Source organism: Perca fluviatilis, chromosome 1, assembly GCF_010015445.1.
Source record: "Perca fluviatilis chromosome 1, GENO_Pfluv_1.0, whole genome shotgun sequence".
In the NCBI taxonomy this organism is placed as follows: Eukaryota; Metazoa; Chordata; class Actinopteri; order Perciformes; family Percidae; genus Perca; species Perca fluviatilis.
In genome coordinates, this window is record NC_053112.1 from 4,850,813 (window position 1) to 4,876,012 (window position 25,200).

Below are 25,200 nucleotides of genomic sequence, written 5' to 3' on the forward strand. Positions count from 1 at the left end.
TGTGTGTGTGTGTGTGTGTGTGTCTGTATGTGTGTGTGTGTTGCTGTGAGTATGTCTGTGTGTGTGTTTGTGTGTGTGTTTGTGTTTGTGTGTGTGTGTGTGTGTGTGTGTTGCTGTGAGTATGTCTGTGTGTGTGTTTGTGTGTGTTTGTGTGTGTGTGTGTGTGTGTGTGTGCGTGTTGCTGTGAGTGTGTGTTTGTACACGTTTTTATTTTTTCTTTGTTTAATGAATTCTATTAATTAATTTGTTTTATTCTTTCCTGTCGTGTGTGTGTGTGTGTTTGTATGTGTGTGTGTGTGTGTGTGTGTGTGTGTCTGTGTGTGTGCGTGTTGCTGTGTGTGTGCGTTTGTGTGTGTGTGTGTGTGTTTTTATTCTTTCTTGTGTGCATGTTTTATGTTAGTTTATTTTGTTTCTATGTTTTGTTTCTTTTTGTTTTAATTGTTCTGTATATTTTTACATCTACTTAAAAATAACTGATGTGTTACCGTTATTTCACATATTTGTAATTCATACTAAGTTTACATAAAGTGTTTTTAAAAAATCTAAATGAAAAAAATCACTGTCATCCTGTAAATATCCCAGAATCCTCAGCGGCTTCCTACCAGAGTATACAGAGGATATAAATTTCCTACTAAACACTCGTCCCTTTAAATTTTATTTTTAGCTCACAATTTTGAAGTCTTTTATTTTGTAGTATTTCTATTGTTTTAAGACACTTCCGTGTGGTTCCGGAAGTTCATTTTTCTCCATAAGGATTTAGATTATTATCCATAATGTGTAAACCATCCAAAATAGAAAAGAAATCCACCTTGTTTTACGTGTTTTATTTGCGATATCACGGAGAAGCACTACACTACCCACAATCCTCAGCGTAAAAGCCACGTCTCTGATTGGTGGAGCTCGCTGTTGCCATGGAAATCTTTACCAGAAAACCTTTTTTTTTTGTTTTACTTTCTTTCAAATAACTTCTTTTTTTTGCCACCTTCTACTTTCACTCCAAAACTATTTCTTTCCTTTCTTTAAATTATCCTTTTCATTTCCATCTCCACATTTGAGGAAACTATATGCTTCAGTGTTTTTTGGAACCATTTCCTGAGGAAACAACAGTTTGTGCTCGTGTGTCTGCCTCATCTGACTGCACTACCTCCACGTCACCAGCAGATGTCGCTGACGTCACATTCACTGTGTTCACTAGTCCTCAACACATGTTCAAAACAATCTGCTTACAGTTTTTGCCTGTTCACATGGTCGTGATGCATGTTCTTCTTCTTCTGTTATATTGCCGTTTGTCCTAACAACTAGTTGCATGACAGAGCCGAGAGCATCAGGTGGTGAAAACATAAAGGCAACAATAACAAAAGATCTGCTGCTGTTTTCTTATGCGAGCATCCAAACAGCACATGGACAGGTGTGTGTTTGTGTTACCTGCAGGACAACCAACGGGAAAGACACAGATAAGGTGTTGGTTTATACATGGGCCTATTTATGAATAATTTGAAACATGTTATGTCTGTGTATGTTTCTTGGCAGAGGCGTTTGTCCACAATAAACAGTTTATTGTCACTGAAATATGTTCAGTGAACCAAAGTTGCCTACATCAAACATCAGTTGTCAATAACGCGTCACCAACTGGGGAACTCTGTTCGCTAAATCTAGCCCCAGGTTCCCACCTCTGATTCCCAACAGGAAGTTACGGGAATGATGACGTTTTCACTCGGAAAAATGTTTTTCCGATGTCCATGAACGCAGCATTAGACCAAAGCCTCAATACCTAAACGTCTTGTAGCATACCTTAAACACAGTGTCAACTTTGCACTTTGTTTGCAATTCTGTAACACACTTATGGCGAAAAACTACACGTTTTCTTACATTAGACACTTTGTTAAAAAACAAAATCTCCTGTTATCATTTGGAAAACACTCAAAATGTAAAACTCATCTGGCAATTGTAGGCACTTACATACACACCTAAAAATCGGTCTGAGCCTTAGTACTACAGATAGGCCTCAGGTAAGCCATTTTGAGAACTTTGCAAGCATGGAGGCAATGAGAGTCAGTAAGAGGAGGACAAAGAGAGAGAGGAGTCGGGCGTGGAAGAGGACGAGGACAAAGACGAGGACCAGTGCGAAGCCGTGTATCAGATGACATCAGGGCTACTCGGGTGGACCATGTGATAAATCATGGCCTGTCCATGAGGGAGGCTGGGCAAAGAGTCCAGCCTAACCTCAGTCGTTACACAGTAGCATCGATAATAAGGACAATCCGACTGGAGAACAGGTATATCTTCAAGTTTCTACTCCAGACTGTACCTACTGTATGTGTCACATGATTCTGTATCATATTACAGTATTACTGTACTAACTGTACTATAGAAAAATGGGTAGTGCTGTGAAGTATGTAAAGGAATCCCATTGTGATGTTACAGTACTGTGTACAGTTTGAAAGTACAGTATGTGAAAAAGAACCTAACCAAAACTATCTTGTGGTGGCATTTCCTACAGAATGGTTGGACGACCTCTTCAAGGCTCTTCACTCAACAACAAGAGCTTGCCATCATTGAAATGCTGCGAGAAAATAATGCAATCCGACATCATGAATTGCAACAATGCTTAATTGTAATTAGAAATGTATTCAACAATATCAACAGCGTCAGCATTTCTACACTAAGTCACATCCTACAGAAACATAACTTCAGAATGGAGCAGCTGTACAGGCTGCCATTGGAGAGGAACAGTGTCAGGGTCAAGGATCTGCGCCATGATAATGTGTCACTTTACTTTACATATTATATATTGTGATGTGGGAATGAAGGTTTACGCTGCCACCTGCCCTGCCTGTAGCTTGTAGTTTTTGTCTATACTGACCCAACCCAGCCCCTACTTGTGTGAAAATATAGACATTGTAGTTACTGAATGTGTTTACAGTAACACTATTCAATATTTTCTGTTACAGAGAGTTCTGGATTTTGATGCCGCTGAACTGCCACATGAGTTCATCTGGTGGATGAGACAGGCTTCAATCTGGCCAAAACCAGCGTCGGGGCTGTCCTTGTGTGCTGTGATTAGTTTCCAAGGAGTCCTACATCACCATGCCACTATAGGTCCCTACAATACAGGACAGATCATTGCATTTCTAGATGCACTACATGCAGTTGTGCAGGACAGACCAGAGCAGGTGTGTTGTCATCTGGGATAATGTTAGTTTCCACCGGGCTGCTCTGGTCCGAGATTGGTTCAACAACCATGACCATTTCACACTTGTATACCTGCCCCCTTACAGCCCCTTTCTAAATGCAATCAAGGAATTATTTTCAGCGCTGCGGTGGAAAGTATATGATCGGCAACCACACGCCCTCATGTCTCTTCTGCAAGCAATGGAAGAGGCATGTGGAGATATTGAGGTGGGATCAATCCAAGGGGTGCATTTGGCACACAAGGCGATATTTTCCCCGATGCCCAGCCCGCGAGGACATCACCTGTGTTGTTGACGAGGTCTTGTGGCCGGATCCGAACAGAAGGCTGGATCCATAATGATTTGTGATTCTATTTTTCTTTATTTCTGTAAGAATGTTTTTTTTGTAAAACCTCTTCTTTGATTACTGCAGAAATTCTAATTTTGAGTTTTACAGAAGACTGAGTCTGAGAAAATGACATTAAAAATAGAAACACAAAGACTGCAGTGTTTTATATAAAGCCCATCAGTGTGTTGCTGGTGATATGAAAGAGTAATTCAAATAGTGCTTGTGTGTATGGTTTTGTTGCAAGAATTTCATTTTTAGAAAGGAGTGTTACATTTTTTTAAGTTGATTGCAGTGTTTCATTTTGTCATAGATGTGAGATATTAATCTCCATGTGCTATGTCTGATTGGCTTGTGTGTAGAGTTTTGACATAATGAGCCAAATTCTGCAAAAGTGTGTAAGCAATAGGCAAAAACTGTAAATGATTGTGTGGTTCACGTGTATGTAATGTGTATGTATTCAGTATATAATGTCATATGTGTATGTAAATATATTATGTGTAGTAGCTATGTGCATATATGTGTGTGTGTGTGTGTGTGTGGTGTGTGAGTGTTGCTGTCTGTGTATGTGTAAGTAAGTGTTGCTGTCTGTGTGTGTGTGTGTGTGTGTGTGTGTGTGTGTGTGTGTGTGTGTGTGTTTGTGTGTGTGTATGTTTCAGACAGATATTGTAATAACAATTGTCCAAAAGGATGTGATGTTTTACTGAAAATGTCAAATAAAAAAGTAAAAACTTAGGGTGGACAGGCAGAGAGAGGGAAGATGTTAGGCTCTTTCTAGATGAGCTGGGGCCTCGCCTGTAAAGTGGACGTTAGCAAGCGGCAGCAGTGGACGATGACAAAATGGACCTTTTTCACAGCAGACTTGTCATAGTAGGAAAAGCACAGCTGAAATTGATAACCTTAACGATGGCTCAATTCCATCAAGTGTCCCAGTAAGATATTTCAGTGAGTCAGCATGACCAATACCAGGACCTCTCCTAAGTGGAATGGGGCCATCAGTAATGGATTAATACCAGGACCTCTCCTAAGTGGAATGGAGCCATCAGTAATGGTTTAATACCAGGACCTCTCCTAAGTGGAATGGAGCCATCAGTAATGGTTTAATACCAGGGTCTCTCCTAAGTGGAATGGGGCCATCAGTAATGGTTTAATACCAGGGTCTCTCCTAAGTGGAATGCAGCCATCAGTAATGGTTTAATACCAGGGTCTCTCCTAAGTGGAATGCGGCCATCAGTAATGGTTTAATACCACGGTCTCTCCTAAGTGGAATGCGGCCATCAGTAATGGTTTAATACCAGGGTCTCTCCTAAGTGGAATGGGGCCATCAGTAATGGTTTAATACCACGGTCTCTCCTAAGTGGAATGCGGCCATCAGTAATGGTTTAATACCAGGGTCTCTCCTAAGTGGAATGGGGCCATCAGTAATGGTTTAATACCAGGACCTCTCCTAAGTGGAATGCAGCCATCAGTAATGGTTTAATACCAGGACCTCTCCTAAGTGGAATGGGGCCATCAGTAATGGTTTAATACCAGGGTCTCTCCTAAGTGGAATGGAGCCATCAGTAATGGTTTAATACCAGGGTCTCTCCTAAGTGGAATGGGGCCATCAGTAATGGATTAATACCAGGACCTCTCCTAAGTGGAATGGGGCCATCAGTAATGGTTTAATACCAGGGTCTCTCCTAAGTGGAATGCAGCCATCAGTAATGGTTTAATACCAGGGTCTCTCCTAAGTGGAATGCGGCCATCAGTAATGGTTTAATACCAGGGTCTCTCCTAAGTGGAATGCGGCCATCAGTAATGGTTTAATACCACGGTCTCTCCTAAGTGGAATGCGGCCATCAGTAATGGTTTAATACCAGGGTCTCTCCTAAGTGGAATGGGGCCATCAGTAATGGTTTAATACCAGGGTCTCTCCTAAGTGGAATGGGGCCATCAGTAATGGTTTAATACCAGGACCTCTCCTAAGTGGAATGCAGCCATCAGTAATGGTTTAATACCAGGGTCTCTCCTAAGAGGAATGCAGCCATCAGTAATGGTTTTGAATACACCTGTGCTTTTCCTACTATGACATGTCAACATGTCTGCCGTGAAAAAGGTCTATGCCGCAGTCAAGTCGGACAGTCCTGTTAGATCTGACCAACCAACCCCCGTGACGTCCTACATTACATAATAGGTGAAAAAACTATAAACAAACAACTATAAACAAATATAACATGGCTCCTATGAATTATATATATTTGACATGCACTGCAACACTTTTTATTTGTGACAGTGTTTTATTTTGAAAGAAATGAAATGCAGATTTGTCCACACTGATGAGATAGTGTGTAGATGTTAACATGAAGCAGAATCACTTCTGCTTTCTCATGAAGACAGGCTGGGTGGCAGTTGAGCTTAAAACAGGAAGCAACTCACAAGGTTTGACTTTGTTTTCGGCTCCTTTTACGTGAACTGTAAATGTAATATTAATTAATTAATAATAATATTAACTCATTTGCGCTTTTTTCCCTTTCTTTAATAACTGGGCTCACAGGACAACTGGGTAGAAAGAGGCTTTATGATATAAAATCACTTTTATTTCAGCTCCTTGCAACATTTCCTGTGCCATGTTTATTCTTTACGTCTACAGTGAGAAAGGCTGGGTGAAGGAATGTTAAACAGGAAACAGCTTTAGTCGGGCTGTCTTTTTTATTTTATTTATTTAACCTTTATTTAACCAGGTGGGGCGTTGAGAACAGGTTCTCATTTGCAACGGCGACCTGGCCAAGAAAAGCGTAGGCGTGCAAGACAACAAATAGTTTCACATTCAATACAGTACAAGAATACAGAATACAATATGCTACATAAAGTGCAGAAGAAGTAGGCATTTGGAGGATACGTTGTATGGTCGACAGGCTTACAGCATTGATATTGTTAAATATGGTGTCATTATTCAAGATATGCTCTCTTATCTCTCGAATCCTAATTGCATTGTTGCCCAGAACCATATTTATAATTGCAGTCTCTTGTACATCTGTAAACAAGCGTCCTCGTCCTCCATGATGTCTTTGCCTTTCCACTCTGTAGAGAATTCAAACATAGTATGTGTTTGGCATAGGAATTGTAAACATATTACAAAAAAAAATGTAGTACAGCATAATAACCAACCTCATTCATTCAATGCAGTGCAGTACATGGATGGCTTAGAGTTACAAATGTTTATGCAATACTATGCAGTCATACGTATGTTACAGTACATTACTGTAATGCTGAAATAGTCATTAGATAGTTGCATACCTGTTCTCATTTCTGAAGGTTAGAATTATGGACGCTACTGTAAATCGACTCAAGTTGGACTGGACTCTCAGTCCAGCCTCTCTCATGGTCAAACCGTGGTTGATCACATGAACAACAACTGTTGCCCTAATCTCATCAGAGATGGCTCTCCTTTGTACTCTTCTTTGCCCTCGTCCTCTTCTTCCGCCTCCTCCTCTTCCAACTCTTCGTCTTTGAATTTTTTCTCGTTGTCGTCCCCTGTCTCTCCCTCCTCCTCCCCTTGCTCTCTGTCTATTGTTGGCATCCATTTTGTACAAAACACGTAATCTGACCTTTCACCTATTTATAGGCCTATACTAAAACAGTGATTGGTTAGTGATCAGTTAAGCAAGTAGTGTTTGCACATGTGAGGAGTGTGTGTGTGCCCTGGTAAATAAGTGTAGCATTTGATTGGTTGTGTTTAGAAAAGGAAAGCAGGTCACTTCCTGTTAGAATTTTGTGTCTTAGGTAGAGAATTGTGTGCAGTGTTTTGAAAAAAGTGTTTTATGCAATTGAAAACTGAGTGAAAGGCTGAGAAATAGCTTATGGTTTTGGAGATTTGCTGGGTAGTTTTGCACTTTGAGTGAGAGGTTTCAAAAATTGGGTGACATGAAATCGGGCTCATAATTACAGTTAATGTGCACGCTGGGCTCGGACCCAACGTGCACGGGCCCCGCCAGGGTCGGGCTTGATTTTTTTGGGCCCAATCTAAGCTCTAGAAAATACCCCCCCACCCCACACACACACAGGTGTGACGAGATCTCCCGCACGTTCTCCAAATTAGACCCCGAGTCAACTTTTGCAGAGCAACTTCACTGTGGCGCAGTCTCGCGCAGACCATTCCTAACTTTACTTATAATGAGAGACGTTCCCCATTTGTCTTATAATGGTCATAAATCTATACTAGAGTAGGCTACTTCCTTGTTTAGTGCTGCAATTAATAAAATGCAGAGGAGGAGAAAAGAGCATCTGTCTTCACAAAAATCATCTGTTGTGGTTATTTATATGTGCTTTAAAATATAATCAATGTGAAACAATAGTAAGATAAGCTTTATTTCTCTCTATGTTGTAACATTGGTTCTCTGAATCTCTCCATACATTTGGAATAACTAACTTATTAATAATAATAACTGGGCTCACAGGAGAACTGGCTGTAAGTATAAAAAGAGGCTTCATGGTATTTTATTTCAGTTACTTGTAAGATGTCCTGTGTGATGTTTATTCTTTACTTCTACAGTGAGAGCAGCTGGATGAAGTAATACAGAATAGGAAACTACTTCAGCCGGGCTAAAGATCCAGAGACATCACAGCGTGGTAAGATGATGGCTCACTTTTATTATATTTAACAGGCTGTGTTGGAGAGCATTCTCAGGTATGGCATATCTCTGTGTTTTGGTAATCTCTCTGCTCAGCTAAAATCTGAACTTTCTGGTCTGGTACATCTGATAGGGAGTACTGAAAACCTCTCCCTCCAACCAATCAATGAGCAGTCTGTAATCAGACAAGCATGCAAAGTTTTACATCCTCCACCCCGACTATGAGCTCTTACCATCCGGCAGACTGAACCATTTTAAAAACTCATTTGTCCCTACATCAATCAAAATGTTGTATTTATGTGTCCTGTGGCTCTCATTGCTTCACATTATGTTTACATGTGGATTGTTGTTTTTATTTTTCTCTATGTATTGCTTCTTGTCTTTATTGTTCCTATCTATTGATCTTTATTGTTTAAGTGCAGCTCACTTACTGGTAACATGCTGACACGCCCTAATCAGTTTGATCAGGAGGGTTATAACCGGTCTAACACATACCTGTGGCTCATCTCACGCCTACTCACAGGATAACTCGTTTTCATTCCTGCCACCTAAAGGGAGGCAACAACTGATGTTACTATTTTTAGTTGCATAACATAAGTAGGGGAGGAATTTGACGTAAACAACATTACTAATCTTGAAAACAATTTTTGTTACACTCTGCTGGAGTAGTGTTTACACAATGAATGTTTAGCTGACAAATCTGCTACATTTAAATCCATTTAATAATAATCTGGACATCTTCTGAATGCCTTCGGCCTCTAGTTTGTGGTTATTAAGTTTTATGATGCTGCGATTATCCTCGCAGTCACAACAGATAATTCTATACACCCAACTCTTAAAGCTATAGTAATATTAGTGGGCCGAAAAGGCAACTCATATCATCTCTTCAGGCTGAACCTAACTGGGATTCATGGATGTAGGTCCAGTTATCACCCCCTCCCAGGCCTGGCTCCCCTCTGGGCTCCTTAAGCTGCCTACACATGATCAGCATTTAAACCATGAGGTAGGGTGCAGATCATATTGCAGGCAGAGAGGCAAAGCAGCCAGGTATATGTCATTATTGCTTCTGGCTTTGGTTGCGCCTTGAAAGCATGCACGGAGTTTGCGGGGGGCCCCCCCTGGTAGCTGAAACGGGTAATTGCATTGTTTCAAAAATGAGTGGAATAATTATTTCTGGCATAACCAGATATTTTATAAATAACACAAAACAACTAAATGGTGATAGGTAATACATCTGATTTCATATACTGCTTTAGTAAAAATTATATTTTTTCAGGGCTCTGGCTCTCACCTGAGACCATTGTCGACGCATATGCAGGACGCAAAAAATGATAATTACTGTTGCACTAGTCGGGACATCTTACCGTGCCCATGTTGCAATAAAGGTTTCCTAAATGTCATGTATATAAATTTGCTGTCAGCTTACTAATTGATTCCGCGTTTTGTGTATATTTGGACATTTATATGTTTTATTCCACTTTGTTTAAACGGCGAAGTTCACCTCGTTCACCTGTTTGGAGCTGGCTGGTGAATGTGACGCTAGTAGAGGCCTTGCTGGATACACCGGGACTCTGTCTGTGGCTCTGCTGATCGCTGTGGATGACTTGTTTTCATGTCATTGGATTACGGCAAAATACGGATCTTTTTTCTTAACGTGTCTTAATGTTTTATGGTGTGATTGCGCTTGGTTTCTGCGTTTGGAGAGGCATCTCAACAGACTGGAGGTCCAACACTGATTGTTCACTGTTACATTTTAGTTGAATTTAAGTTTCGGGGAATTCTGTCACCGTCTGTCTATTGTGCTCCAACACAGCCGTGCCGCGATTGGATTTCATAAGGACGAATTGTTAAATTGTTACAATGTAATTTCAAATCTGCTTTAAAAAATAAACATATGTTTATTTAGCATGTTTGTTTTGTCCATATGTGCTCGTGCTGTGTTCCCAGGTCTCAGCTGCTACAATGATTTTTTTTTTGCCCCCCCTGGCTGGAATGTCAAACTCCGCCTATGCTTGAAAGGTCAGCGACAACGAAGTCAAAGTTGAAATAATTTGAACATTGAGCGACAATTTCTAGCAGTGCACCACGCCAAAGGTAGCGTTTCCTCTGAGTTGTCTCAACCGCCTTCCCCATAAGAAAACAGAGCAGCTTTATTCTGGGCCTGTTGATGCCACTACAATCATACCTGTTAAAGAGTGGCAGTTAACGCAGCTGTTGTAATAACATGAATAAAATGTAATTTTAACTGGGATTATGTACTAACTTTAGCAAGCTAAGCCAACTAGCTGAATTTAGAGTTTCAAAATGCAGATGTTAAAGAGTCACTGCTTTAACATTCTAACACTAACCATGCTGCATTCATTTGAATATAAGAAAAGGAAATTAATAGGTGGACTAAAAGTAGTCCTTTGAAAAACTTTAAAATAGAAGCTATTTATTTATTGCTCTTTAATGTTTTATGTAAAGCACTTTGAATTGCCCTGTTGCTGAAATGTGCTATACAAATAAAGCTGCCTTGCCTATTAAACAATATTGACTCCTCTGTATTTACAATATTGCCTCATTTATCTATTTTAGGATGTATTTAATAGGCATGTTTGTATATGTATGTATGCATGTATGTATGTATTTATTTATTTATTTGTTTACTGCTAAATAAAATGGCATTTCATACAACTTGCCTTACAAAACACTGATTGGTCAAACAGTGTGATGAACAAATGTGATATCACACTGTTTCAACTTAAAATAAATTCTTGAAATCAATTTTTTTTACCAATGATTCTGTATGCTGATCTAACAGCTGATTGGTTCAGAATCAACTCAACAATATGACGTTTATAAAAAACTTTATTGTTGAACTGGAGAGATCTAGATTGATATTGTCTGATTTGAAGCTTCTTTCTGTTAACAGAACACATGTTGTGTGGCTGACGTTTATTAGTCAGAGAGACTAAAGACTTTCAGACTACAGATCATCTACATCAACAGATCACATGTAGGGCATTTAAAGAGGCTACTCTGTCATCATCAAAACAACTGGAGACTGCGTACGAGCTGATATATGGGTCTGATAATATTTAAATACATCAGAATCAGATCTAACAGGATGTGAGTGTTTCTGTGACTTCCTGTTCAGACTGAAGGCTGCTTCAAACAGCTGGAAACTGTCCGAAACTGTCCGACTTGTCCACAGCTTTTTGTCATCGCCCACTGCTGCCGCCTGCTAACATCTACTTTATAAGCTCGTCTCGAACGAGTCTAACGACTAACTTGCTCTTTGTCTTCTCATTATTAATAATAACTGGGTGCACAGGAGAACTGTATGGAAATGCTTTATGATATAAAATTACTTTTTGATTTCAGCTCCTTACCTGTGTGATGTTTATTCTTCTACAGTGAGAGCAGCTCGGTGAAGAAATGCAGAATGGGAAACTGCTTTAGCCGGTTTGGTAAGATGATGGCTCACAGGCTGTATACACACCAGCCTCTGATGAAACATACACACTTCAATGTTACACAATACAGCTGTCATACAGCGGCCATGTTATGGCTCACACTTAAGATTACTTTCTGGAGCTTCAGCAGTGAGAATACCAAATGGTCTGAAAGAAAAGAAACACTTAGAGATTATTTTGGGCCGTTTAGTCTTTAATTGACAGAATACAGTTGGTAATATTTTCTTTCTCAGGATGGCAAAAGCATGACCACCTTACTCTGCCTCTGATTGGCTTACCTTGATATTCTTCTCCTAACTCTATTCAGACTCCTCGTGCCTAAATCCAACCAACCCAAACTATGATGGCAACAAGAAGGAGCCAATCACAGACAGAGTAGGGCGGGTTATGACTTCGCCATCCTAAGAGAAAGATGACTTACAGTTGGGGAGACAGGAAATGTTGGCAGACAGAGAGAGGGAAGATACAGTGCCTTGCGAAAGTATTCGGCCCCCTTGAACTTTTCGACCTTTTGCCACATTTCAGGCCTCAAACATAAAGATATAAAACTGTAATTTTTTGTGAAGAATCAACAACAAGTGGGACACAATCATGAAGTGGAACGAAATTTATTGGATATTTCAAACCTTTTAAACAAATAAAAAACTGAAATATTGGGCGTGCAAAATTATTCAGCCCCCTTAAGTTAATACTTTGTAGCGCCACCTTTTGCTGCGATCACAGCTGTAAGTCGCTTGGGGTATGTCTCTATCAGTTTTGCACATCGGAGACTGACATTTTTGCCCATTCCTCCTTGCAACCGCAAGCTCGAGCTCATTGAGGTTGGATGGAGAGCGTTTGTGAACAGCAGTTTTCAGTTCTTTCCACAGATTCCCGATTGGATTCAGGTCTGGACTTTGACTTGGCCATTCTAACACCTGGATATGTTTATTTGTGAACCATTCCATTGTAGATTTTGCTTTACGTTTTGGATCATTGTCTTGTTGGAAGACAAATCTCCGTCCCAGTCTCAGGTCTTTTGCAGACTCCATCAGGTTTTCTTCCAGGATGGTCCTGTATTTGGCTCCATCCATCTTCCCATCAATTTTAACCATCTTCCCTGTCCCTGCTGAAGAAAAGCAGGCCCAAACCATGATGCTGCCACCACCATGTTTGACAGTGGGGATGGTGTGTTCAGAGGTGATGAGCTGTGTTGCTTTTACGCCAAACATAACGTTTTGCATTGTTGCCAAAAGTTCGATTTTGGTTTCATCTGACCACAGCACCTTCTTCCACATGTTTGGTGTGTCTCCCAGGTGGCTTTGTGGCAAACTTTAAACAACACTTTTATGGATATCTTTAAGAAATGGCTTTCTTCTTGCCACTCTTCCATAAAGGCCAGATTTGTGCAGTATACGACTGATTGTTGTCCTATGGACAGAGTCTCCCACCTCAGCTGTAGATCTCTGCAGTTCATCCAGAGTGATCATGGGCCTCTTAGCTGCATCTCTGATCAGTCTTCTCATTGTATGAGCTGAAAGTTTAGAGGGACGGCGGTCTTCGTAGATTTGTAGTGGTCTGATACTCCTTCCATTTCAATATTATCGCTTGCACAGTGCTCCTTGGGATGTTTAAAGCTTGGGAAATCTTTTTGTATCCAAATCCGGCTTTAAACTTCTCCACAACAGTATCTCGGACCTGCCTGATGTGTTCCTTGTTCTTCATGATGCTCTCTGCGCTTTACACGGACCTCTGAGACTATCACAGAGCAGGTGCATTTATACGGAGACTTGATTACACACAGCTGGATTCTATTTATCATCATTAGTCATTTAGGTCAACATTGGATCATTCAGAGATCCTCACTGAACTTCTGGAGAGAGTTTGCTGCACTGAAAGTAAAGGGGCTGAATAATTTTGCACGCCCACTTTTTCAGTTTTTTATTTGTTAAAAAAGTTTGAAATAGCCAATGAATTTCGTTCCACTTCATAATTGGGACCCACTTGTTGTTGATTCTTCACAAAAAATTACAGTTTTATATCTTTATGTTTGAGGCCTGAAATGTGGCAAAAGGTCGAAACGTTCAAGGGGGCCGAATACTTTCGCAAGGCACTGTACATGATACCCATCTTAGATTGTTTGTCCTCCCTCAAACCTAAAAGCAACTTGTAAACATCTGAGTAGAGATTAGAAGCAGAAAACTGTCCGTCAGCCTCCCTCACCACCTTATACTTCAGCTGACAGCTCTGCTTCTCATTTTGACTTTTAACTTGGAACCATTTTTAAATATTACCAAACATTTCGGCTGCTGTGGTCTTGTGTCCCGAAAGCAGTTTCAGGAAAGTGGAGACTCCGTTTCCTGCTTGTCGGTCAGCGGTTAATGATCGGTTAACATTTAATTTCATTGTGCTTTCTTTTGGAAGGCTGGCTGCCAAAAATTGCCACTTACTAGCTAATTAATTAGAGGTAAACGCTAGCTATCAGTAAACAGAAATTACTTGTGTTGTGGAAAATCTCTCTGGTGTTCGGTGATGAAGCTGGAAAATAAGTTTGTCTGACACGCTGGAGTTCTCTAAGTTATTTTCTTTATTCTTTTGCAAAAGAAGGAGACAGTTTAACAGACTGACAAGCAATCTGAGAAAGTGTGTCAGTGAACAAAGAAACTTCAGGGTTTTTATAGCTGAGCATGAGATGGGAGGGACCGTTTTCCTGCTGACACTGCTTCTTTTACTGCTGAGTCTTGAGCTTTTTGTGGAAGGCTTCCTCGAGTTGCGGAAATCATATTCTCATGTAGAGCTGAGCTTTGAGGCTTTCTGTGGTAGGCTTCCTCGAGTTGCGGAAAACCTCCTCAGCCCTCTGCTTCATGTAGAGTGTGTATGGGGGAGACAGAGGGGGCCGCATAGGCTTGCATGACAGATACAGGAGAAGCTATGATCAATTTTTTAGAATAATAGATTACTATACTAAATCTTTATAACTGATATATTATATTATATAGAAAACAGAGTAAATATTGTATAGTATAAAGTTAATATATATAAAATTATGAGAATACAAAAAAACATGGAGTAATGGATAAAATATTAAAGAAATATCACACATCAGTATGACATATAAAAACTTTCCACTACACTTGGTGTCTGGTGTGTGTGCCAGTGTTAGTGTCGGTCTGCCCCTGCTTTTGGCGACTGGCGAGTTTAAATGTTTTAGTTTTTTTTTCCTTTTGTAGTTATTATATAATAGATATTGTCTCATCAATTTAAATTTAAATGTTTATGTCCTGTTTATCACATTTCTACCAAGCTTTATTTGTTCTTAAGCCTTCAGGTCTTTGCTAAATCAGCTCTAACAAAACAGAATCTCTGCACCTTTTTATAGCAGTTCATGAGTTGATGAGTTGTGGTTCCTGATTATTTTGTCTATTCTCAACCAGCTGAAACTCAGAGGGGAGCAGGAAGACCAACAGTCAACGCCCAGGAAGGAAGTGTCGTCAACACACCTCAGTTAAAAGATGTTCAAGTGGGAGGGAATATAACGCTCAATGTCAACAACATGTATGGTAAATGTTTCCCCTTAATTTATAAATCAAATAAAATACATTTATGTTTAAATACAGATTAAAATGTAACCACCGACATTTCTTAATTGATGTTTCATGTTGATGTTTCAGCCTCGTCTCCTGACAGGACAGACGAGACGAAAGCTGCTTCTCCCAAAAACAAAGGTATTGTGTTTGTAACAGATTTTTCACAATCAAATGACAACCAAAAACTTCACCTTACTTCTGCAATTAAAACATAACTAGACTGAATTATTTTCAAATTTTCTGAATTAGGTTTTGTGGAGATTACATTGTTGAAGCTAAAATGTTTTTCCTCTGTCCATCTTATACTTCACATGATCTTCTTTGTTTGCTAACATAAATCTTGTTAGCCTTCCAGCATCTGAGCATCTTGTTGGTGTAATTATCTGAAATTAATCTGAGTGTATTTAGGGTCAAGGTTAGGTGAAAACCTAGCAAACATGCATACTGGATATGCTAACTTGGAAGAGTACGTGAAAATAATGTAACTATGATTTTATTCATCGTCCAGGAAACATTCAAAGGTGCAGAGACAAGTTAAAATCTTTCCTTGAAAATACAACAAAGGATCTGTCACAAGGAACAAAGGAAGATGGATCATCGACTCCTTTAAACAAGATCTATACGGAGCTTTACATCAGACAAGGAGGCAGTGGGGAGGTTAATAGTGAACATGAAGTGGTTAACTTGGAATGCAAAAGGAGTTCGAGTGAGGATGAGAAAATCCAGGTCAATGACATTCTTCAACCTTTACCAAACGAAGAAAACCCTCCTCAGAGAGTTCTGACGAAGGGAATCGCTGGCATTGGAAAATCTGTCGCTGTGCAGAAGTTCACTCACGACTGGGCAACAGGAGAAGCCAACCAAACTACTGATTTCATATTTCCATTCACATTCAGAGACTTAAACTTGATAAAAGATAAGGATTGGAGTCTTGTGACATTAATTGGTCACTATTTTGATGAAGTAAAGGATTTGAAAGAGTCAGAATACAGCAAATCAAGAGTTTTGTTCATCTTTGACGGCCTGGACGAAAGCCAATTACCTCTGGACTTCAACAACAATGAGATGTGCCGCGATGTTACAAAGACCACAACATTAGACGTCCTGCTGACCAACTTAATCTCAGGGAAACTGCTGCACAAAGCCTCAGTCTGGATCACAAGTAGACCAGCTGCAGCTGCTAAGATTCCTCCTGAGATCTTCCATAGGGTGACCGAGGTACGAGGCTTTAATGATGAACAGAAGGAGGAGTACTTTCAGAAGAAAGTTAGTGACAAGGAAATGGCTCAGAAGATCTGCGATCATCTTCAGTCAAAGACGCAAAGAAGTCTGTACATCATGTGCCACATCCCAGTCTTCTGTTGGATTTCAGCCACGGCTCTCCAGAGTCTCCTAACAGAAGCAGAAGAAGCTGAGTTGCCCAAGAGTGTGACTGAAATGTACACACACTTCCTGATCATCCAGACAAAGCTGAAGGAATATCAGGAAGGTGAAACAGACAAAGATGTGATCATGAAATTGGGAAAGCTGGCATTTGCACAGCTTCAGAAGGGCAACATACTCTTCTATGAAAACGAGTTTAAAAGTTGTGGAATTGATCTGAAACAAGCTGCAGTTAATTCAGGAGTTTGTACACAGATCATAAGAAAAGAATATGGTCTTCACAAAGAAGAGATTTACTCCTTCATTCATTTAAGTGTTCAGGAGTTTCTGGCAGCTCTGTATGTTTTAGAGACTTTCTTACATAGCGGAGAAAATCTGCTTTCCAGCCAGACAAGTACGAAAGTGCCATCAGAGAAAGGAGAACGTCCCATCTTCCTTCTCCACCAGAAAGCAGTGGATATGGCTTTGGTCAGCGATAATGGACAATGGGACTTGTTCCTGCGCTTCTTACTCGGTCTGTCACAGGATAAAAATCAGGAGCTTCTTCAGAAACGAGTTGGATTCAAGGGAAGACGTCCACAGAGCAACCAGGAGACAATCAAGTTAATTCACGAGAAGATCAAGAAACTTTCCAACAGCGACAAGAGCATCAACCTGTTCCACTGTTTAAATGAGTTGGGTGACCAGTCTCTGGTAGAGCAAGTCCAAAAGTACCAGAGCTCAGGAGATTTTGGTAAACTCTTACCTGAACATTGGTCAGCTCTGGCCTTTCAGCTGCTCGTTTCCAATGAAGACCTGGATATCTTTGACCTGAAAAAATACGAAGGATCAGATGAAGTTCTGGAGAGGCTGCTGCCAGTGCTCAAAGCATCAAAGAAAGCTTTGTAAGTATTCAACCTCGAGAAACCCAACAGCTCTGCAGCTCTCCGGTTGTGTTTAAGTGTAGAGAACAGAGGGAAGTGTTTGCAAAATGTTAACAGTCATTTTGTTTTTAACTACAGGTTAAGTAACTGTAACCTCACCTACAGATGTTGTGAGAACATTTCATCATATCTCAGCTCAAAGTCTTCTGGTCTGGAGGAGTTAGACCTAACTGGAAACCATCTTCAGGACTCTGGAGTGGAGCTGCTCTCTGACGGTCTAAAAAGTCCCAACTGCAAACTTCAGAGACTCAGGTAAGAACATCCAGATGCACAGTATGTTTGTGGTGATTCATAATACAAATAATGTGGACTTTGGGACACTTAAACTGGGAGTAGTTCACTTTTCTTGATTTTCGTAATGATAATGTACGTTTACCATCTTTAATTGTCAGATGTTTCAGGTGGATATCAGTTTTAACCAGAGATAGCTCCTAGCTTAGCACAAAGACTATAAGCAGAGGGAAACTGTTAGCACAGCTCCATCAAAAGAGAAAAACTCACCTCCAACACCTCCAAGTCTGTCTGATGTACATGTTACATGTAGCTAACAAGATTCAACATGTTGGAGGTGGAATACTTCACTTTTAATGGGGCTGCTACTATTCTTTGTGCTAAGCTAAACACATTCTGCAACTAAACTAAAGTGGACACACAGACATGAAAATATACATAATATTATCTGACTGTGGGGACATTTAACATCTAAATTAGTGTCCAGCTGGCTAAAACTCTCCTGTTGACCCTACCCCTGAAAATGATCCAATTCTGATGTTCAACATGTGTGAGTCAGGTCTAATTATTAATATTTGTTTAATTTGTTTTAACACCTCAAAGCTTCATGAAGCAACATAAAACCAAAAGAAACTGTCACCTACATGCAACTAGGGCTGCAACGATTAGTCAACGTTGATTATAAAAATTTGTCGACGCATAATTTCATTGTCGACGTGTCGTTCCAGATATGTTCTTAAGGGGCAGGACTCCAGACTGTGACCGACCATTTTTTGAGACGGCGCGAGTCACTTTTTAAAACTACTCGCACTTGTGCAACCTGCAAATTTTATGACTTTTTATTTCTTTTTTTATGTTGAATGAAAAAAAAATTTGCGTACGCCAAAAATCTGATTTATAAAACCGTGTGTACGCACATCTGTAAACAATGTTCCCTTTATAAATCATATATTACCCACAAGTGTGCTTACATGAATCCGCATCTTATTCCGCCCTGTACCATAAATAGTCAATGCAAAGCACCTCATGAATGCCGATCAGTATGTTAATGGCCTGGCAGTCATGATGACTGGTGGGGAAAAAGCAAAAACCTCTCAGACGCTGGTTAATTGCTGCAAATTGAATTATAATTTTGGCCTGTTCTCGCACAGTGTAGGTTAACCTGATCTGTAGACTACCTATATTAATAACACCATCCAAAATGGAAGGCATTATGGCACTCAGGCACAGCTTCGATATACCAGACCTATGATTAGATTTAACAGAACTTTATATTATATCCAAACAAGCCTTAGCGATAAAGTTGAAGATTATATATAATATTTATATAAAACACTTAGCTGTCTGTCATTTCTCTCTGGAAACAGCCGTTTGCCCCCAGAGTGGCGAGGACCTGTGTTTGGACCAGGATGGCACGGTTCCGGCACATTGCCCTCTCTACTGGACCCAATTCAGTACAGAGATCCAAGAGCTCAGCTTTAGGGAATTTAAATCAGCACATTAGCCAGTCATCGTTATGGTCCCTGAAGCCTCTTTCACTCCTGTTTCTTCCATTGGCGTAGTCCTCCTGCAGTGCCAGCAGTGCCATCATGCAGCATTACGCACGGGGGTCACCGCAGTATTTATATGTTTACAACAATTTGTGATTGTAGCCACCTTGCCAAAATCAAAGCATCAACTAGAGGTATCCCCCACCCCGAGATATAATTTGAAGACAAAAGAATAATAGGCAAACACACTTTTCTTCATGCAGGTTTTGTCACGAATGTCACGAGCTACAGGAAATGTAGGACCCAAATGCAGGGACAGTCGAGTAATGTAGAGTTTGAGGATTTAATAAGCAAAAATAAAGTCCACACCAAACAAAAAGGAATCCTGCGAACAGCAGGCACAGTTATCCAGAATAAGTAAAATACAAAACAGGAATCCCCGCCTCCCCAAGGGACGGATCCCAGACGTCCAAAACAAACTGAACAAAAGTCAACCCAGGGAGGGCGGACCTGGACCGGAGGAGGGACGAACGGAGGAACAAAATGGGCTAAGGAACTGAAGATAGTGGGAACCCGGGAACTGGGGACCGTGGGGCTTGGGGAACGAAGTGCTGGCCAGCTAGGCACTGGGTCCACGTCTGCGGACAGCAACGACGGTGGAACCCCTCTGGATGCCGAGCAGGACAGCGACGCCCCTCCGGAGGCCAACCACAATGACAAAGGTGAAGCCCCTCTGGAGGTTGAGCGAGACAGCGAGGACTCTCTGCCGGCCGGCGGCGAAGGTGAAGACCCTCAAGAGGCCGAGCAGGACGGCGAAGACTCTCAGGCGGCCGTCGATGAAGACGAAACCCCTCTGGCGGCCGAACAGGACGTCAAAGACTCTCAGGCGGCTGTCAACAAAGACGAAACCCCTCCGAAGGCTGGCGGCGAAGGCGAATCCCCTCTGAAGGCCGGAGGCAAAGGCGATACCCCTCTGGGGATCTGGGAGGATGCTAGCCAGCCGGGAATCAGGGAGGCTGCTAGCCAGCTGGGGTTCAGGGAGGCTGCTAGCCAGCTGGGTTTCAGGTAGGCTGAAAGCCAGCCAGGGATCAGGGAGGCAACGAACAGTATTAAAGTTTGACCGATAACGAGGACATTAAGTGCAATGATTGCACAAGAGCTTAACGGCTGTATTTCCAGACTTTGACATTTGATGATATATGCACAGTATTAAAGAAATATATTTAGTTTTTTACACTGTGTTCTGCAGTTATCTAATGGTAGGGTATTTAAATGCTATCCTGTATTCCATGCAGTCAGGCTATCTCCTCCTCTTGCACTCTGTAGCGGACTCTGTGGCAGTGAGACAGCGCCGATTAAATATTAAGAATTAATTTTGATTTAAGACGAGTTAAATTTTACAAGGTGTTTATGGAAAAAGTATCACTCAGTACAAGCGCAAATAACACTGCTGGATTTAGTCTTCATGACAATGTGGATGATATGGAGTGAAGAAATGTGCGTGAGACATCAATACTTGAAAATATTACGAGTAATCATTATTCCCACATTTACTTTCTACAGTCTGACTTAGTTCACCACCTCACCATCTGTGTCGCCAATTCCCATCGTCTCCAAAATGTGCGTACGCATGGGTCAGAGTTTGCGTGCAAAACCACATATTCTCCTGTCAACTTTGTTTTTTATAAATCACAACCTTTGCATGGGAAGTGGCATACGCACATTTTCAGCCCCATTTTGTATGTACGCCACGTTTGTAAATGAGACCCCTTGAGAGGCTGCTGCCAGTGCTCAAAGCATCAAAGAAAGCTTCGTAAGTATTCAACCTCAAGAAATCCAATAGCTCTGCAGCTCTCCGGTTGTGTCTAAATGTAGAGAACAGAGTGAAGTGTTTGCAAAATGTTAACGGTCATTTTGTTTTTAACTTTAGGTTAAGTAACTGTGACCTCACCGACAGATGTTGTGAGAACATTTCATCAGTTCTCAGCTCAAAGTCTTCTGGTCTGGAGGACTTAGACTTGAGTGGAAACAAACTGCTGGACTCTGGAGTGGAGCTGCTCTCTGACGGTCTAAAAAGTCCCAACTGCAAACTCCAGAGACTCCGGTAAGAACATCCAGAAGCACAGTATGTTTGTGGTGATTCATAATACAAGTAATGTGTACTTTGGGACACTTAAACTGGGAGTCATTTACTTTTTCTTCCATGTTACAGTGAAGATAGATGAAAGATTCCCTTCAGATATCTTATATCATGTGGTGATAGTGTACATTTATCATCTTTAATTGTTCTGTTTTTCTCAGAGTTGGATGTTTCAAGTTGATATCAGTTTTAACTTTGTCCAGAGATAGCTCCTAGCTTAGCACAAAGACTAGAAGCAGGGGGAAACTGTTAGCAAAGCTCTATTAAAAGAGGAAACCTTACCTCCAACACCTCCAAGTCTGTCTGATGTACATGTTACATGTAGCTAACAAAATATTATTCTTTGTGCTAAGCTATACTTAACACATTCTGCAACAAACTAAACTAGACAAACAGAGATGAAAATATACAGTACAGGCCAAAAGTTTGGACACACCTTCTCATTCAATGCGTTTTCTTCATTTTCATGACTATTTACATTGTAGATTCTCACTGAAGGCATCAAAACTATGAATGAACACATGTGGATTTATGTACTTAACAACAAAATGTGAAATAACTAAAAACATGTCTTATATTCTAGTTTCTTCAAAGTAGCCACACTTTGCTCTGATTACTGCTTTGCACACTCTTGACATTCTCTTGATGAGCTTCAAGAGGTAGTCACCTGAAATGGTTTTCCAACAGTCTTGAAGGAGTTCCCAGAGATGCTTAGCACTTGTTGGCCCTTTTGCCTTCACTCTGTGGTCCAGCTCACCCCAAAATATCTCGATTGGATTCAGGTCCGGTGTCTGTGGAGGCCTGGTCATCTGGTGCAGCACTCCATCACTCTCCTTCTTGGTCAAATAGCCCTTACATAGCCTGTAGGTGTGTTTGGGGTCATTGTCCTGTTGAAAAATAAATGATGGTCCAACTAAACGCAAACCGGATGGGATGGCATGTCGCTGCAGGATGATGTGGTAGCCATGCTGGTTCAGTATGCCTTCAATTTTGAATAAATCCCCAACAGTGTCACCAGCAAAGCACCCCCACACCATCACACCTCCTCCTCCATGCTTCACGGTGGGAACCAGGCATGTAGAATCCATCCGTTCACCTTTTCTGCGTCGCACAAAGACATGGCGGTTGGAACCAAAGATCTCAAATTTGGACTCATCAGACCAAAGCACAGATTTCCACTGGTCTAATGTCCATTCATTGTGTTTCTTGGCCCAAACAAATCTCTTCTGCTTGTTGCCTCTCCTTAGCAGTGGTTTCCTAGTAGCTATTTGACCATGAAGGCCTGATTCGCGCAGTCTCCTCTTAACAGTTGTTCTAGAGATGTGTCTGCTGCTAGAACTCTGTGTGGCATTCATCTGGTCTCTAATCTGAGCTGCTGTTAACTTGTGATTTCTGAGGCTGATGACTCGGATGAACTTAACCTCAGCAGCAGAGGTGACTCTTGGTCTTCCTTTCCTGGGGCGGTCCTCATGTGAGCCAGTTTCGTTGTAGTGCTTGATGGTTTTTGCGACTGCACTTGGGGACACATTCAAAGTTTTTGCAATTTTCTGGACTGACTGACCTTCATTTGTTAAAGTAATGATGGCCACTCGTTTCTCTTCACTTAGCTGATTGGTTCTTGCCATAATATGAATTCTAACAGTTGTCCAATAGGGCTGTCAGCTGTGTATCAACCTGATTTCTGCACAACACAACTGATGGTCCCAACCCCATTAATAAGGGAAAGAATTCCACTAATTAACCCTGACAAGGCACACCTGTGAAGTGAAAAACATTTCAGGTGACTACCTCATGAAGCTCATTGAGAGAACACCAAGGGTTTGCAGCGCTATCAAAAAAGAAAAGGGTGGCTACTTTGAGGAATCTAAAATATAAGACATGTTTACAGTTATTTCACAATTTTTTGTTATATGTGTTCATTCATAGTTTTGATGCCTTCAGTGAGAATCTACAATGTAAATAGTCATGAAAATAAAGAAAATGCATTGAATGAGAAGGTGTGTCCAAACTTTTGGCCTGTACTGTATAACAATACTGAAAAAGCCTTACTAACCATAACGAAACAGTTATTAATGCTCTTTGGTAGACTTGTTCTTTTTTTTAAGATTCAGAGCTATGAACTGAACTGAATCTTTTTCTTATATTTTTGTATTTACAAATGTTGTTCCATTGTTGTTTTATTCTATGTTATATTATTTAAATTCTACCTTTGCCTAACTATATTCATGGTACCTCGCACATGTGATTATATATCTTTAAGGCATACTGTTTCTGCCTTCCCTGTTCTACCTGTAAAGCACTTTGGGTCAACTTGTTCGTTTAAATGTGCAATACAAATAAAATGACTTGACTTGACTTGTTGTAAAGTAGAGAACATATGCACATTAACTAACACTTAATTAAGTATTTAACAATACTGAACAAGCCTTAGTAAACCATAACTTAACAGTTATTAATGCTCTTTGGTAGACTTATTGTAAATTAGAGAACATATGCACCTTAACTAACACTTAATTAATGTATAACAATACGGAATAAGCCTTACTAAACCATAACTAAACAGTTATTAATGCTCTTTGGTAGACTTATTGTAGAGAACATATGCACCTTAACTAACAATTAAGTAAGTATTTAAAAATACTGAAAAAGCCTTACTATACCATAACTAAACAGTTATGAATGCTCTTTGATAGACTTATTGTAAAGTTAAGAACATATGCACCTTAACTTACACTTGATAAATGCATAAGAGTGCTGAATAAGCCTTACTAAATAATGATTCATAGTTTATTAATACTCTGACTTAAACATTCACACAGCTTTTAAACATTAGTGAAACATTGTCAATGTGAAATCAAATCTTGTTATGCACACATATTCAAAATGTAAACAAGGTTTTCATTTGATTCTGAGTTTGACTCAGTCAGTTCTCATCTTTCTTTCCACTGAAGACTCAGAGGTGTAACAGTTTGAGTCCTGTATGGAGATTACACTGGACATTTTCCCGCTCTTGTCATCTTCACTGTCATGTCTTCTGTATAGTTTTCCTCTCTTGAAACCTAACAAACCAAGTGGGATATATAAAATTCTTTTAAATGCATGCAAAAGCTATGGATGCAAGGATTGATCGTTCACTAGATCAACGTCAGATCATTACACATGTTGTACACTCAAATGACGACAAAACATGATAGGGCAGCCTTAATGGTACACACTCTACCTTGACAATCATGATTATCCACTATCTAGATTGTGTCCAGAATATGAATACATTGATGTTTCGCCTCGGATGCGACGCAGAAGGGTTAACTTTAACAATCTTCGACAGCTTCAAGTTCATCATCAGCCCAAACGGAGCCCAGAGCAGGTTTTATCTAAGATGGCTTTGATAAATGCCCGATCTCTGGTAAATAAGACTTTTATTTTAAATGATTTTGTTGCTTCCAATGACTTGGATATGTTATTAATTACTGAGACTTGGCTAAAACCTGGAGATCTGGCGCCTTTAACTGAACTGTTACCTCAGGACTATCTATTTTTAAACTCCCCTCGGTCTACGGGTCGGGGTGGAGGATTAGTTTCTGTTTTTAAAAACAAACTTTCTTGTCAGCCATTGCCTACCAATGCATTTAAAAGCTTTGAATTACAGTTATTTAGATTAAACGCTGAAAATGCGGTTGTGGTGGCACTTATATATCGCCCTCCGAAATACACAATAGAGTTTATTAGTGAGTTTGCTGAACTTTTAAGTGAACTTGTAACAAATAATGATAGACTTTTAATTCTTGGTGATTTTAATATTCATATCTGCTGTGGTACTGATTCTTTGTCAAAGGAATTTGTTAACCTGATGGAATCATTTGACCTTTATCAATGGGTT

General features: G+C 40.4%; 1 protein-coding gene across 1 annotated transcript in view; it reads left to right on the forward strand.

The window, feature by feature from the left end:
- The first annotated feature begins 5,873 nt into the window (after positions 1 to 5,873).
- Positions 5,874 to 25,200, forward strand: part of LOC120563657 — an 82,785-nt gene continuing 63,458 nt past the window's right edge. The window contains exons 1-8 of the mRNA XM_039807998.1: positions 5,874 to 5,937; positions 8,051 to 8,127; positions 11,529 to 11,581; positions 15,001 to 15,126; positions 15,238 to 15,291; positions 15,662 to 17,420; positions 17,538 to 17,711; positions 21,111 to 21,284. Coding sequence (XP_039663932.1) covers positions 11,557 to 11,581; positions 15,001 to 15,126; positions 15,238 to 15,291; positions 15,662 to 17,420; positions 17,538 to 17,711; positions 21,111 to 21,284 — 2,312 coding nt within the window. The 5' untranslated portion in view covers positions 5,874 to 5,937; positions 8,051 to 8,127; positions 11,529 to 11,556. The remainder of the gene's footprint in view (positions 5,938 to 8,050; positions 8,128 to 11,528; positions 11,582 to 15,000; positions 15,127 to 15,237; positions 15,292 to 15,661; positions 17,421 to 17,537; positions 17,712 to 21,110; positions 21,285 to 25,200) is intronic.